The 16,250-nt window shown below is 45.1% G+C and overlaps 1 protein-coding gene across 2 annotated transcripts in view; it reads left to right on the top strand.

The window, feature by feature from the left end:
• NBAS (NBAS subunit of NRZ tethering complex) overlaps positions 1–16,250 on the top strand; it is a 332,635-nt gene that overhangs the window by 314,514 nt on the left and 1,871 nt on the right. For both annotated transcript variants that reach the window (XM_024747243.1, XM_024747242.1), the window contains one exon: positions 3,036–3,164. In XM_024747243.1, the coding sequence (XP_024603011.1) occupies positions 3,036–3,164 (129 nt within the window). The remainder of the gene's footprint in view (positions 1–3,035; positions 3,165–16,250) is intronic.

The following is a 16,250-nucleotide window of genomic DNA, read 5'->3' as shown; positions in this document are numbered from 1 at the left end:
GGGGTATCTGTAGAACCAGAAATTAGCAACTTGGCATAAAACAAGTTCCTGGCATTTAGATGTAAAATCCCAAGTTCCATCTACTTGTGGCTGCCCCCGAGGGTCCCTGCAGAGGCATAGCAGGAACTAGCATGGCAGACACTGCGGCGGGTGTGTGGGAGCCCGCCCCCCAGCTCACGAGGGAGCCCAGCTGACCCCGGCTTCTCAGTCTTAGTGTGACTGTTCTCTCTCACGGCTGAGGCACTCCTGAGGACGTCAAGTGCTCGGTTTTTTGAATCGATGACACCCACCCGTGCACACCTTGTGCTCCACGCTCTTGCTGCGGGCCCTGCCACACGTTTAGGTGCTGGATACCCCAGGCCCAGTGGGAGGGTCGCGTGAGGACAGAAGGACCGCTGGTGGACCGGTCCCGCTCTGACGACCGTCAGCCACAGGGCCCAGGGCATCACCATAAACCTCAGTCCACAGGGAGGACCGGCGCCCAGGGTTCTGGCCTGGCTCTGGGCCCCAGCCCACCTGCTCCTCTGCATTCAAGGCCTCTCATTGTTGTTCTGTGTCCTGATGGCCAGACAGGTTTGAGCTGCGAACGTACCATATAAGGTGTTTTGTGGTTCCCTTTGCTACTTTGACCTTTCCTGCAGCTCCCCAAATCCCTTTATAAACATCCTAATAAACTGTCCTCTTGTAACACAGGGGGAAATACCTGGTGAATATAGTATAGTCCTTAATTACAAGTAAGTATTTAGCCAGTAACTGTTAGCTAAGAGATAAAAAGCACTCAGTAGCTCTCATAAAATGAATTCTTCCATTCCTGGGTGTCCTTGTCTGGCTGTGGGATATCTAGCCATTATGCCTGCTCAAGGGGTGTATAGGTCATTTCCATAAATTTTTCATCAAAGCTGAGATCAGCCAAGTGATATGCTTCTTCCAAATATCATAAATTACTGAGAAATACCTATTTACCAATTACTGATAACTTATTGAATAAGCATATATGAGAGTTAAGAGAGAGAATACAAATAATTTGGGGTACAGTATGTACTAAGCAAGTTTGGAACAGAGAAGGAAAAACCTCCTTGCCCTCAAGTGAGGCAGATAGACAAATGAATGATTACGATAATACAAGATGACAGATAACGTAGGAAATATTCAACGACGTATAGCCAGAATGTAGGAGCGCCAAACCTGGGACATCAGAGGTACCATCGCAGGGAATGGAATTTTCTTGTGCCTTTGTAAGCTGAGACCTAACGATGAGTAGGGGTTAATCAAAGAGAGAGAGACAGCAGAGGTTACGTCGTGTGCAAAGACCCAGAGGTCCGTGAGAGCCTCACACTCTCAGCTGCGCCCTCCACTGTGGCAGCCGTGGGCCACACGTGGGTATGAAAATCAAGCTTAAGTGAAATTGAATAAAACTTAAAATGCAGTTTCTCAGTTGCACTAGCCACATCTCAAATGCTCACAAGCCCCACGTGGCCCACAGCTGCCCTGCTGGGCAGCGCAGCTCAGAGCATCCTGTGGTGAGAGGGAGGTCTCCCGTGCAGGCGCTGCTCTCAGAGGACTGTGCGGGGTGGGAGGGCGAGGCCGTAAGGCTACAGGGAGGAGGGCGGAGGAAGCAGGTTGGTGCGTGGCGGCTGGGCTGGACTGTCACGCACGGGGGTTTATATTGCGTCTTCCCAAGTGTTTTCTGCAGGTATTGGCATCCCAGATTAAAAATCCGCATTTCTCTTTGGCCCCGATGCTGGGTGAGAGGCCTCTGTATGCGGTACGTGCCTTAAGGCATGCAGAGCACTTTCCTGAATGAGAATCCGTGTTTGAAGTACACATTTTACAGAGCTGTTACCCAGCCGATATTGATCATTCTCACACGGGTTTGGGGGGCACAGCCTGATTTCCAGCAGTGGCCTGCTGGGGGCAAGCTAATAAAAGACAGTGAGTGGAATTCCAAAGAGACCTTTATCCCAAGCTTTAAGCGGGGCTTCTTTATGTCAGCCTTCTTTTATCTACTCTTTATAGTAACGTAAAGGAATTATGAAAATGTCATGCATTTGAGTTTTCCTCCTCCGATGTGCTCCTGTTGGAGTAGCACAAGAGGAAGGTCGTCCCACACAGGGCGGTGACCCCCAGTTCTTTCAAAAACAGCCCTCGCTTTACATAATGAGGTTGCGCTCTTTGTCCGGTCTCTGGTCCAAGTGTTCTGTTCTTCACGTTACAGCTAAAGTCAGGACACCGAGGGAACGTGTAACTCAGCAGGGACGAATAGCCTGAAAATTTATTTTCTATGCTTTTATACTTTTGTTGTGAAAGATTATCGTTTGTTATCTTATAGAAAAGCCTGCTCTCTGATGGCAGGTTCAGCCAGCATAAAAAAAGGGCCGCGAATAAAATGCAAATATGTCTGTGACGATCTAAATCCATTTTCATTTTTCTGGACCACAGGTAGTTTTTATGAAGATGGAGCATCTTAAGTATATCACGCATCCAGTTTACATTGACATTAACTATAAACAGGTTTTAAAATATGCAAATTGCTGATTTCCTTTGTTACAGTGGGTGATAACTAGATATTTTTGATAATTTTAACAATTGGCAATAGTTTTTATTGTTAAGCGTCTAGTATATGCTGAGCATTGTACATTATTATTCACTAATACTTACACACACACACACACACACCACACTGCAGAGTAGATACAGTTTACCTCTGTTTTACTTGGGCGGAAACTAGAGCTCTGAGAATTTAGGAAAATAAATTCCAGTCCTATATCCATCCATCGGGATCCTATGCAGCCATTAAAATAGCAACGTTGTAGGTGAATATCTGATACTTGGAGAGATTTTATGAATAGATGGTGAAGTGAGTGAAACAGGTATCAAACACTAAATCAGCGTGGTCCCATGTGTGCATTTTGTACAGACACAGACAGACACACACACTCATAGGAAAAGGTGTGGAAAGACACAAGCAGAATCATGCCAGCGCTTCGATGCACTCCCTTTTCTTCTCACTCACAAAGTTGCCCTTGTGCTTCCAGGGTGTGAAGGAGCTGTGCTCGCTGCTGCAGCACCAGGCCCTGCTGCTTCCATCTCTGAAGCTTCTCCTCGAGAGCCGAGACGAGCATCTGCACGCCATGGCCCTGGACCACATCACCGCCATTGCTAAGGTGCTCCCTGCGGAATTTCTTTCTTATGTTTCAGAGAAATGAATTAGTAATGCCATTCTCATCAAGAACATCCGTGATTTACTCAGGACTATTTTGTCTCCACTCTGACCACAATAGCTGTTTCTGTTTGTCTAAGCAGTAGATATTTGTCTATTTCACAAACATTCACTAAATCCTCCCATGAACCACACTCTGGGTTTAGGTGCCAAGAATACAAATCCAGATCATGAAGCATTTTCTCTAGAGAAGCCGTGTATTAGTCTCAAGAAAATGTCAAAGCAGCCTGGGGCTAGCGGACTAGTCCTTGCCACTTGAAATCTTGGTCGAGGAGCTCCTAGCATCAAGCAGGTTTTCTGTGCCTGCATGTGTTTGGTTATCTACTAATAAAAGGTGAGAAAGAGTCATGTTTCCTGGCACCGTCGGGAATCTCAAGCTCGTGTTTCCTCTGGCAGCCGACACCACCACTGAAGCCCCTCCTAGTTTGAGGAATGGGGGCCTAGTGTCAAGGCTGGAGAGTCCTCCCTCAAGGCTGTTGCCTTGTTATCATGATTAAGGAAGAAACTTTCACTTCCCTTTTTAAATTTTACACTTTAGGATTAGATAGCTCAGGGTTGTGTTTAATGAATTTGCATTGTATTATCCTTACTGAAACCCTTCTGCAGGACGATCATTCTTTCATTTGAAGCGTGTATGTGTGTGCTTTAACAAAAATACAAGAGGATGTCTTTTAGGGACCAGAGAGGGCAGAAGGATCCTAGAGCAGTGGTGCAGTGAAGAGATTGATGAACAGATGTCATGGATGTACAATTTTGTTAATGACAAAGGATGCAGAAAGCAGAACATAATTGCATTTGGAAACAGTAATAATGAACAAAATGAGAAAAACCTAGTGCCTTTATTCATTTAGATATATTTTCAAAAAAATGTAAAGTTTCTCTAAAGATTTTGTGTTGATAAAAATACCCTTCGTGGGGCTTCCCTGGTGGCGCAGTGGTTGAGAGTCCGCCTGCCGATGCAGGGGACACGGGTTCGTGCCCCGGTCCGGGAAGATCCCACATGCCGCGGAGCGGCTGGGCCCGTGAGCCATGGCCTCTGAGCCTGCGCGTCTGGAGCCTGTGCTCCGCAACGGGAGAGGCCACAATGGTGAGAGGCCCGCGTACAGGAAAAAAAAAAAAAAGCTTCGTTATCACTGATAGTTGAGCATGACAAGGGCCTTTCTAGAAACTAGACAGAAGTAGGGAATTGAGGGGACTTGTCCAGTGGTAACCTCCCTGTTTCTCTGTGCTGAAATAAAAGTTGCATAATGTTGGGAATTTACAAGAAACTAAGAACTGCAGTGGGATTTTTTTTTTCTTAGCTGATTTTTAATTGCAAATCCAAGACATCGGGAAGAAGGGAAAACTGGAGAAAATCAGGCTGCATACTTTCAGTGTCTTTTTTCCCTCACCACCGTTTAACGTATTCATATCTCTGCTCAGGTCTTCCCACTAAAACTTGCCATGGGCCTCTTTGAGCATAAAACAGTGATGTATTAAACGTTGCCGTTCCCCATTCGTCCTGTGTAGGGCATTCCTGACACACTCCTGAATCCCATAGGCGAGCGTCTCAGTTTTCATTTTAAAGATTCTTTATCTCAAATGCATCAGAACTGCCACTAGAAGGGGGGCTCCCTAACCGTGAACCAGCCCTGCTGCCTGACACACACGCCTGCATACACGCATGTGCACACGCACACGTGCACACACCATCAAAATAAGAAATCAAGTGGGAATGTTGCATCACCCAAGTCATTTTTAAACGGCACTGGTTTCCCTCCATGTAACACTTTGATCTGCGCGTTTGACGTGCAGCAGTGTGCTAGGGCTGTGATGAGAGCACCCAAAACCTCTGGCCTTCAGGCGCGAAAATCAAAGCCAGACGTGTAAACCGCTGAGGCGAGTCACTTACCTACCACTGAGACCCGTACTTTTAGGAATTCAGTGACGACACTGACCTGTAACTTCTCTGCACTAAGTTGAGGACTCACATTAGGCTGGCCCATCTGTGACCTTCAGGTGTGTTCATGGAAGCTTTTGCATCCTCCAGGGAAATAAAGTGTTGCAGAGTTTTCCAGTTTTTGAACATTTTTTAACTTTTTATTTTGAGATAGTTTTAAGTTCGCATTCGGTTGTAGAAAATAACAGCAAGATTTTGTGTACCCTTCACCCAGTTTCCCCAAGTGGTAACATCTCGCATGACTATAGTATAATTATCACCAAGACGTTGACGGTGATACAATCTCCGGACCTGATTTGGATTTCACAGTTTTATGTGCCCTCGTGTGTGTGTGTGTGTGTGTGTGTGTGTGTGTGTGTGTGTCTGTGCATAAAGTTCTACGCAGTATTGTCCCTTGGAGATTCATGTGACTGCAGTGAGGACCCAGAGCAGCTCCATCACAAGGACCCCCAGGCCACCCCTTATAGCCGCAGCCAGCCCCTCCCTCCCCCACCCACCCAGCAGCCAGTGGCAGCTGCTAATCTGTTCTCCATCTCTGTAATTTTGTCGTTTCAAGAGTGCGATATAAATGAAAAGAAATTACTGTAATTTATCCTTGCTCTCCCAGCACCATTAAAAAGTCATGTTATACTTTTCTAAGGGAAGAGTTTCATTGGGCCTTTTTGCAGGGCTCCTGTCAAGCTATTTTAAATCATACTTGGTATTACAGTGAAAAATATGAAATGTTGGCTTTCTTTTTTTGTGTTTATTTTGCTATTCACTCTGTCCATTACTGTGGGGGCGGAGGGCTGAGTTCATCAGTAACTTGTTTCTGCCCTTTTGGTTGTTGACGGTAATTCCTGTTGACATTGAAAAAAACAACAAAAGCAAAAAACATCTGTCAGAGGAACTCCTCTGATGGGCAATTGTTCCTGCACAGTGCGTGGATCCAGGCAGAAAACGCCTCCACTTGCTTGCTGATAGCTTGTATAATTCTGCTATTTGTTATAAGATACTGACAGCTTTATAGGTGTTTACATTTAAAAGGATGGTACTTAATGCTGATGCCAGAGATTATACCAGCTTCTCTGCCAATAGCGGTGCTCACTTCTTTCTCTAAACTTTTCTGAAATTGCAAGCCTCTGTTGTTTGGCATGTCCTTACAAATGGCCAACAGCTTCTTTCCTAGGCCAGAAATAGAAAGGCCTTCTTAGAGATTATGTCACTGGTGAATAATTAAAACTCTGGTGTGGTCCTGACTGCCAGATCACCCTCTCCATCAGCCTTGGTGAGATTTAGAGCTCACCTTCAAAACCTTCTTCTCTCCAAGAAGTATATTCATTGCTGGTGAGTTTGAATCTCATCCCTGGATACTTTCTACCAGGTGGAAGTCTCTTGACTCATTCCATCAAAGTAAGCAGATGTGTATTTACAATAGCTTCACAGACTGAAACATTTCCCGGTTCATAATTCCGGACGTGTGGTGGCTTCTGCTCTTCACTACGTCGTCCTTTTTAGTTATGCTCAGTGCCTCTGCCCGGACGCCACATCGCAGGGACTGTCCTGGACAATGTGCCTATTAAAAGAATCATTCATGGAAGGGTTTAAGACCTTTGGCACCTAATTAAGTGTTTCTCCCTGATGCTAGTAATAACTGTCTTCCAGTACCAACTGTGCCAGGTGTTATAATAGGAACATCCTGACCGTCCCTTTTTAATAATCCTCTGGAAAGATACCATTCTAGTTTCGCAGATGAAAACACTGAGCCTCAGAGGTCATACGGCTAGTAAGTAGCCTGACCTGAAATTGAAACCCCGGATCCAGTGTTCAGAGCCTGTACTTGACCACGCCGCTTCTTTTGACCTAACTTAGTGGGCTCTCTGATACTGGAAAAGGGTTGTCTCCACGGGGTAGTGAACTTGCTGAAAGCATCTTGAACCATATAATATCAGCACTGAAAAGAGCAGCACAGAGCTAGCTTGACAGCTTGCCCGGTACAGGGCTTCCTTTTCCAAATCCACTAAGTCACTGGGCCCTGGTCCAGCCCGGCTAGGGGTGGGGAGCTGACCACTCCCTGGGTGCTCCGTGCTGTGCTCTGAAAGCCCTCGTAAGAGAGCACCTCTAGAATGAAGCCTGCAGCCTTTATCTTGAACATGTGGATCTCAGTTCTGCCTGGTGCAATTGTTTCCACAACACAGTCCTTCATGGTTTTAATAAATTATTAAATTCTTATCTCCTTTAATTTTGCCATGAAGGTACTGGAACCTACCAACATTACTCGCAGTGACCAGCGTCTAGGTTGGAGGGAGAGCTTTAAAGATTCTCAGAAAAGCATGCTTGGATTAACATGTTTACAGTCGACCCTTGAACAGCATAGGGGTTAAGCCACGTGTAAGTTAGGCTTGGCCCTCTGTATCCGAGGCGCCTCTGAATCCACATCTGAGGTTCCTCCACACCCGTGGATTCAACCAACGAGGGACTGTGCAGTGCTGTAGTATTTCCTACTGAAAAAAAATCCACGTGTAAGTGGCCCAGCACAGTTCAGACCCACGTTGTTCAAGGGCCAACATGTATATAAAACCGGGAAACCTTCCTTTCTTTGTTCCCCCTTTAACTCAATCCATATTTCCAACAAGGACGTCCCTGGTGAGCATCTGTCCCCCGCTGTAGCGCTCCCGTAATATTGCCTTCTCGCGTTGAAGTCAGGCTCACACATGTCCCCCACAGCCTCGGCGTGCTGTGATAACAGGGACCTTGGGCTGGGCTCCTAACAACCCTGTTTGGTGTCTGCAAAGCCCTTCTTTTGTTTTGGCCCTTATGTCAGCTGGTTTTCTTCTAAGCGTATCCAAACCAGGTTAGGCTGAAGCGATCCAGTCATGCAAAGAAGGATCAAGTGAGTGTTTTCCTGTATCTCTTACAGATACCAATTGCCATTACACTGATCTATTTTTTTTAACATCTTTATTGGAGTATAACTGCTTTACAATGGTGTGTTAGTTTCTGCTGTATAACAAAGTGAATCAGCTATATGTACACAAATATCCCCGTATCCCCTCCCTCTTGCGTCTCCCTCCCACCCTCCCTATGCCACCCCTCTAGGTGGTCACAAAGCACCGAGCTGATCTCCCTGTGCTCTGCGGCTGCTTCCCGCTAGCTATTTTACATTTGGTAGTGTATATATGTCCATGCCACTCTCACTTCGTCCCAGCTTGCTGAAGCGATCCAGTCATGCAAAGAAGGATCAAGTGAGTGTTTTCCTGTATCTCTTACAGATACCAATTGCCATTACACTGATCTATTTTTTTTAACATCTTTATTGGAGTATAACTGCTTTACAATGGTGTGTTAGTTTCTGCTGTATAACAAAGTGAATCAGCTATATGTACACAAATATCCCCGTATCCCCTCCCTCTTGCGTCTCCCTCCCACCCTCCCTATGCCACCCCTCTAGGTGGTCACAAAGCACCGAGCTGATCTCCCTGTGCTCTGCGGCTGCTTCCCGCTAGCTATTTTACATTTGGTAGTGTATATATGTCCATGCCACTCTCACTTCGTCCCAGCTTACCCTTCCCCCTCCCCGTGTCCTCAAGTCCATTCTGTACGAAACTGACCTATTTTTACAATCACTGTTCTTTTGTCTCTTTTAGTACCAGGCTCTTTTTCTCAGAATTTTGGGCATATCTACTTATTTCTAAATACCATTTTAACTTGTACATACCTAGACGTGTTGCTTTCACCCATCTTCCTTCATCCTCAGCTGGTAGTTGGTCTTCTCCGTGAAGGAAGCTCTGCAACAGAATCTCTCCCAATCGTCTCAGCTGGTTGCCTCTAGCGACAGGCAGCTCACTCCCTATGGGCTAACCTATTAGATTTCTAGACAGCTCTGATGGGTGGCTGCCTTACTTAGTGTGAACAGACATATAAAGCACCATTGTGCATAGGCTGGTACTGTGTGCCGGAGTGAGGAATGGGTAAGACATTTGTAAAGACGAAATAAAATACACATCCCTCTGTATAGAGGAATTATCTCATCAGGAGATTGACATATGAAATAATAACACAAGGAATTAAGCAAAGTAGAAAGGGGGCAAGTACAAAGTTTGGAACTAGCCAAACTCAGGGCCCCAGAATGGGTCGTAGAGGTGACCAAGCTTGAATCTTCAAAGATTCTCTCCCATTGTTAGATCCTCAGTCAGAGCATTGTCCTAATTTTGGCTTTAGAAGAGGTGTGTATGCTACTAAATCCCGTGCCAGGAGTGGAGCTGATGGTGTGCCGAGAGATGGAGTCTGAATGTCATGCAAATAGATAGAGAAAACAAAAAGTTACCGGCAGGCATTTTTCTTATTCCAAGTATACACTTCTGTTGTCCTTTTATTTTTCTGCACTTGTAGTTGATATATTTAATAACTTTTATTAGTAATAGGATATGTAACAGTGAGACAAATATCCTTCCCTAAAGTAAACAGTGAAATAATATTAAATAGACTTCTTTAAAGTAATTGAAATGAGGTCCTGCATGCATTGGGCTACTGGGATTTCAGCTTCTCTCCTTAGTCTAATTACTCTTAGCTTCGTACAGATCCATAAAATCAAAGATTTAATTCAGAGAAGGTTCATTACCTATTGTTGAAACAGGAATTAAGCAGTTAACATTTTAATGGCTTGGAAGACAGTAGTGTTTCGTGCTTTAATAAGTTTTTTTCTCCAAGATCTGCAAAGTTTCATTTATTCTCAAAAATTAATCACCGACCAAAAAAAAAAAAATCACTGACAGAGAAGGCAAGCCTTTTACTCATTGTATGATATATGTAAGGCCTCTTTCTTCTTCTGTGCTTTATTCCTGATTTGTTTGACTGTAATAACTCCAGCCATTTACTGAACTTGAACTCTACACCAGGCATTGTGCTAGGCAGTTAAAAACATAGATTATCTCAACCTCTGTCTGTTGTCTGTATTTCACATGTGGAAACTGGGGCCTGGAGAGATTATCCTTAACAAGGTCATACATCTGTGTAGCTAAAAAGCCAGGATTGGAAACTGGTCTCTCACCCAAAAGCCTGTCTGCTTTCTCTTCACAAGATGACAACATCGCACTCTAATTCAGAATTATTTGATCAGAGGAATTAAATCAGCTAATCCTCCTGGACTTCTGACATATTTATTTCAAACATCCAACTGACTCCAAAAGTGACCAAATATATTTTCTTCCTCAAGCCCTTAAAGCACCAATCCAGGAGCGGCCGGGAGCCCAGGCAGTGACACAACCCAGTCGGGCAGACGGGTGAGGGCGAGCACCGGGCTCAGCGCCGCTCCAACTCCGGCATCGCGCTCCTGACCACCACGCGGCCCACGGCAGACGGAGTCCGCGAGAGTGTGCCCCAGAGCTCGGGGCAGTTACCTGCCGAAGCTCCACTCCCGTGAAAGCAGTCCCTGCCGGCACCCTCCGCTTTCCTAGCCACTCGCCTGCCGTGTGGATGAAAGGCTCTTGGTGCTGCAGACAGGAGTCAGTGCTGTGCCTCTGAGGTGGGAGAGCCAACTTCAGGACACTGGTCCACAAGAGGCCTCCCAGCTCCACGTAATATCAAACGGTGAAAATCTCCAAGAGATCTCCATCCCAACACCAAGACCAAGCTTCACTCAACGACCAGCAAGCTACAGTGCTGGACACCCTATGCCAAACAACTAGCAAGACAGGAACACAACCCCACCCATTAGCAGAGAGGCTGCCTGAAATCATAATAAGTCCACAGACACCCCAAAACACACCACCAGAGGTGGATCTGCCCACCAGAAAGACAAGATCCAGCCTCATTCACCAGAACATAGGCACTAGTCCCCTCCACCAGGAAGCCTACACAACCCACTGAACCAACCTTAACCACTGGGGACAGACACCAAAAACAACAGGAACTACGAACCTGCAGCCTGCAAAAAGGAGACCCCAAACACAGTAAGATAAGCAAAATGAGAAGACGGAAAAACATACAGCAGATGAAGGAGCAAGATAAAAACCCACCAGACCTAACAAATGAAGAGGACATAGGCAGTCTACCTGAAAAAGAATTCAGAGTAATGATAGTAAAGACGATCCAAAATCTTGGAAATAGAAGAGAGCAAATGCAAGAAACATTTAACAAGGACCTAGAAGAACTAAAGATGAAACAAGCAACAATGAACAACACAATAAATGAAATTAAAAATTCTCTAGATGGGATCAATAGCAGAATAACTGAGACAGAAGAACGGATAAGTGACCTGGAACATAAAATAGTGGAAATAACTACCGCAGAGCAGAATAAAGAAAAAAGAATGAAAAGAACTGAGGACAGTCTCAGAGACCTCTGGGACAACATTAAACACACCAACATTCGAATTATAGGGGTCCCAGAAGAAGAAGAGAAAAAGAAAGGGACTGAGAAAATATTTGAAGAGATTATAGTTGAAAACTTCCCTAATATGGGAAAGGAAATAGTTAATCAAGTCCAGGAAGCACAGAGAGTTCCATACAGGATAAATCCAAGGAGAAACACGCCAAGACACATATTAATCAAACTGTCAAAAACTAAATACAAAGAAAACATATTAAAAGCAGCAAGGGAAAAACAACAAATAATACACAAGGGAATGCCCATAAGGTTAACAGCTGATCTTTCAGCAGAAACTCTGCAAGCCAGAAGGGACTGGCATGACATATTTAAAGTGATGAAGGAGAAAAACCTACAACCAAGATTACTCTACCCAGCAAGGATCTCATTCAGATTTGATGGAGAAATTAAAACCTTTACAGACAAGCAAAAGCTGAGAGAGTTCAGCACCATCAAACCAGCTTTACAACAAATGCTAAAGGATCTTCTCTAGGCAAGAAACACAAGAGAAGGAAAAGACCTACAATAACAGACCCAACACAATTAAGAAAATGGGAATAGGAACATACAAATAGATAATTACCTTAAATGTAAATGGATTAAATGCTCCTACCAGTGGAATTTAAGAAAAAAAAATGTCATGAAGAACCTAGGGGTAAGACAGGAATAAAGACACAGACCTACTAGAGAACGGACTTGAAGATATGGGGAGGGGGAAGGGTAAGCTGTGACAAAGCGAGAGAGTGGCATGGATATATATACACTACCAAACGTAAAATAGATAGCTAGTTGGAAGCAGCCGCATAGCACAGGGAGATCAGCTCGGTGCTTTGTGACCACCTAGAGGGGTGGGATAGGGAGGGTGGGAGGGAGGGAGACGCAAGAGGGAAGAGATATGGGAACATATGTATATGTATACCTGATTCACTTTGTTATAAAGCAGAAACTAACACACCATTGTAAAGCAATTATACGCCAATAAAGATGTTAAAAAAAAAAAAAGCACCAATCCAGCTGTCGTCAGGGATGTTGATTTTCCCCAGACCATACACCAAAGTGATTCCCGACCAATTAAATAGTTAAGATATTTTTAAAATCAGAAAATTATATATATGTATATGTATATATACACACACCCACACAAACATACACATACACGCATACATATCAGATCCTTCAAGCCAGTATAGCTTCCAAGCTTTAAAGCAATAGGAAAAGGATCACAAAGGAACAGATCCTTTCCTATGATATAAAAATGTAAAGCTTCTACAAGACAACAAATAACCAAAACAGAATTGCCAACAACAGATTAGAATGTCCATTATATCAATAACCAAAATCAAATTTAATGTTTAAGTTATACAAAGAACTCCTTCACATGTGGAAAATGATGTTGAAACTCCAGTTAATGAGCAAAGGATTTGATCCTTCCCACAAGAAAAAATAAAAATGACAGGAAATATATGGAAAAAATTCATTCTTGCAAATAAACAAATTAAAATAAAATCATCTTTGAGGTACCTATGCATATCTCCTAAATTAGCAAAATGAGTTTCTTTTCAAAACAATAACATCCAAAGCTGAGAAGTTTGCAGTGGAACTGACACACTCCTCCCCTGATAGCACCCCTGTGAGCTGGACAGTCCACGTCACTGTGTGACTGCACTGCTCTCACATCCTCAGCCGAAAATGGTTTCCGATGCTTTGCCCCATGTATTGGTCTGCTCAGGCTGCCATAACAAAGTACCACAGACTGGGCAACTCACACACTAGAAATTTGTTTTCTTGCAATCCTGGAGGCCCAGAGGCCAAGATCAAGGTGTCAGGGGGATTGATTTCTTCTGAGGCCTCTCTCCGTGACTTGTAGATGGTTGCTTTCCCCCTGTGTCCACATGTGGTTGCCTTTGGGTTTATGTGTGTGTCATCTTCTCTTCTCATAAAGACACCAATGAAACTGGATTAGGATTCACCCAGATGACTCATTAAACCTTATTGACCTGTTTAAAGGCTCTGTCTCCAAATACAGTCACATTTTCATGTATTGGGGGGTAAGACTTCAATATATGAATTTGGGGGGATACATGACATCCCATAAGACCCCAGTTATACCTCTCCTAATAATTTATTTTAAGGAGATAATTCAAATGAAGAAAGGATATATGTAAAAACCATTCACTTGTAGTGTTTCAATAATATCAAATGATTATAAACAGCTATTTTTAGCAGGGGAAGTGAAAAAACTTGTTCAATAGACTACTTTGCAGCCATTAAATTTTTTTTTTTTTTTTTGTGGTACGCGGGCCTCTCACTGTCGTGGCCTCTCCCGTTGCGGAGCACAGGCTCCGGACGCACAGGCCCAGCGGCCATGGCTCACGGGCCCAGCCGCTCCGCGGCATGTGGGATCCTCCCGGACCGGGGCACGAACCCGTGTCCCCTCCATCGGCAGGTGGACTCTCAACCACTGCGCCACCAGGGAAGCCCCATTAACCTTTTTAGGAATGAAAACTGTGTGAAAATCGTTTTTTAGAATTCTCAACATATGAGAAAGGTAGGTACAAGTGTCACAGGATTGATTGTGGAAATATATTTGCATATAGATAATTACTAGAGAGAAAAGGAGGATAAACTAATTTTCTTGTGGTGATCCTGATACAGAAGACTTCTTTCTTTTTTAAAACTATTTCCATTTTTTTCTTTTTATTTCACAAAGAAAAATCAAGTGGGTTAGAATGAGTAATTCTAACTGGTAAGACAGTTGTAGGCTTCTGTGGTAGGTAGTACTAGATGATTAGTGGCTTAAGTTAGGATTTTAGTCAAAAACAAGAAAAACGAAGACAAGCTGAGGCTTGACAAAGTAACGTAGCAGCTCCACGACGTCGCGATGACGCCAGGAGCTCTGCTGCGCTGAGGAAGACCCAGGCTGGCCTTGGTGCCCCTGAGGCAGGTGGCTTGGCACACGTGTGCGGAGGAGCGGTTCTGGCTGCCTGTGACCGCGGGCAATGCTGGGCAATCCTCTCCTTCTCTGACTCTCAGGCTCCTCTTCGTTAAAACGCAGTTGTTGCACTGGGTCCTTAGAAAGGCCTTCTCTTACTTTCTGTATTCTTTCATTCTCTGTTTTGTCGCAAATATGTACAGAATAAATATGCAGTGTTTTCCTTGCACATGACAATTATAAAGTATACTCTGGCCATCCTGTACATCTTGCAAAGAGCCGGAATCAGATAGAAGGCCAGAGAAAGGAAAGAGAGTCAGCCCTGCATTTTCCCAGCATTTGCTTATGAGGAACTAAAGCAGAATTTCCCCCACGCCCTCCCCTGGCCACGGCCCAGGCTCAGTGGAGGTCCACGGTCTCTGCCTCCGCCTCTCTCTAGGGAACCTCTGAGCGGGCCAGGACCACAGGGGAGATATCGGAGTTCACTTCCGTGACTATAGCCTTAGGCTTCCTCAGCCGGGATGGTAGATGGAGAGCTTTTGGAGGGTGGACACCCACCCTGCCTTAGGACACGGGCAGTTATCCGGAAGGCACATCCAGTGGGAAACCAATTTTCAGGATGTCATTGCGCTGGAGAGAAGCAAACAGAAGAGGGGATCAGAGGGGCAGCATTCACAGAACCCCTGTCGCTTCCTCGAGCTGGAAAAATCCATCATTCCCTTTCTGGGAGCCTTTCAGGCCCGCAGAGGGAGGGGTCATGAGTCAACAGAAAGAATAATAAAGGTGTCCTAGCCTTGAAGGCTTATTCAGGGCAGCAAAGAAAGTACCACACTGCGGTGTTTGGATGCTGAGACTTTTATCCACGTATTTTATCAAACATTTGCCTGTAGCATCCTGGCACACACTCTGTTCTCTCCTGGAGGGTCAGGTGGAAGGATTCTTTATTTTTAACAGTGAACCAAACTAACAACACGCACAGTAACTCAGCCGCCACTCGTGCACTTGTGTGTGCGCCCGCGCTCACACGAGCGTGTGTCGAGGCTGCGGTGTACCGTGAAAGGACGCGAGCTTTGGAGTTCCTCATTCTTCACATGTTCATTCCACAGATCTTGCTGGGCTCCTCCCATGAGGCCCACGCTCTTCTGGGCCTGGGGCTGCAGGGTGAACAGAGGACACACCGTCCCTGCTCTGCAGGAGCTCGTAGTCTGGGTCGGTGCGGGGGCGGGGGGACAAACGGTAAACGCACGCACTAGTCAGAGCTGAGGGCTCCTGGGCGGCAGCAGCCTTACGATGCTCGACACATGGCTCCGAGCTCACTGAGCCTCGGTTTATGCGTCTGTCAAATGAGATCAGAACAGTCTTAAAGGGATGTTTTAAGGCTTACAGAGAAGGTGCCTCAGTGGCACGTGAGGGCCTCTCAGGAAGTGGCAGGCACCGTGATGGAGTTCAGGTCCTGGTTCCTACGCTGGAGCAAAAGAGAAAGGAGGGAAAGAAGACGTGCAGAACCTTCGTAAGCAGCCGCCCCAGCGGGGAGGATGGAAAGCTCTTCTGCCACTTTCAGCAGCAGAAAAACTGGTCTTGTACCAGTTGCTTTTGTCACCACCTCTAAAAACGAAAACAAACAAAAAGTGGGCAATTGAATTCAACGTCAGTGTCTTCCCGAGTCAGAGGTGGATGAGTGGAATGTAACGGTTGATGGAATGAGAGGCTGAAGAAAAGATGCCCAGAGTTTGCAGGACTCTTCAGTTCTGAGTCTAGAATCTTGTTCAATCACGTACGTATGCACTTTACAAAAATGTGACAGGTTTCAGTGA

The sequence above is a fragment of the Neophocaena asiaeorientalis genome, unplaced genomic scaffold (assembly GCF_003031525.2).
Source record: "Neophocaena asiaeorientalis asiaeorientalis breed wild unplaced genomic scaffold, Neophocaena_asiaeorientalis_V1.1 scaffold398, whole genome shotgun sequence".
Taxonomy (NCBI): Eukaryota; Metazoa; Chordata; class Mammalia; order Artiodactyla; family Phocoenidae; genus Neophocaena; species Neophocaena asiaeorientalis.
Note: the sequence above shows the minus strand (reverse complement) of the source record. Positions and strands in the feature narration are given on the sequence as shown.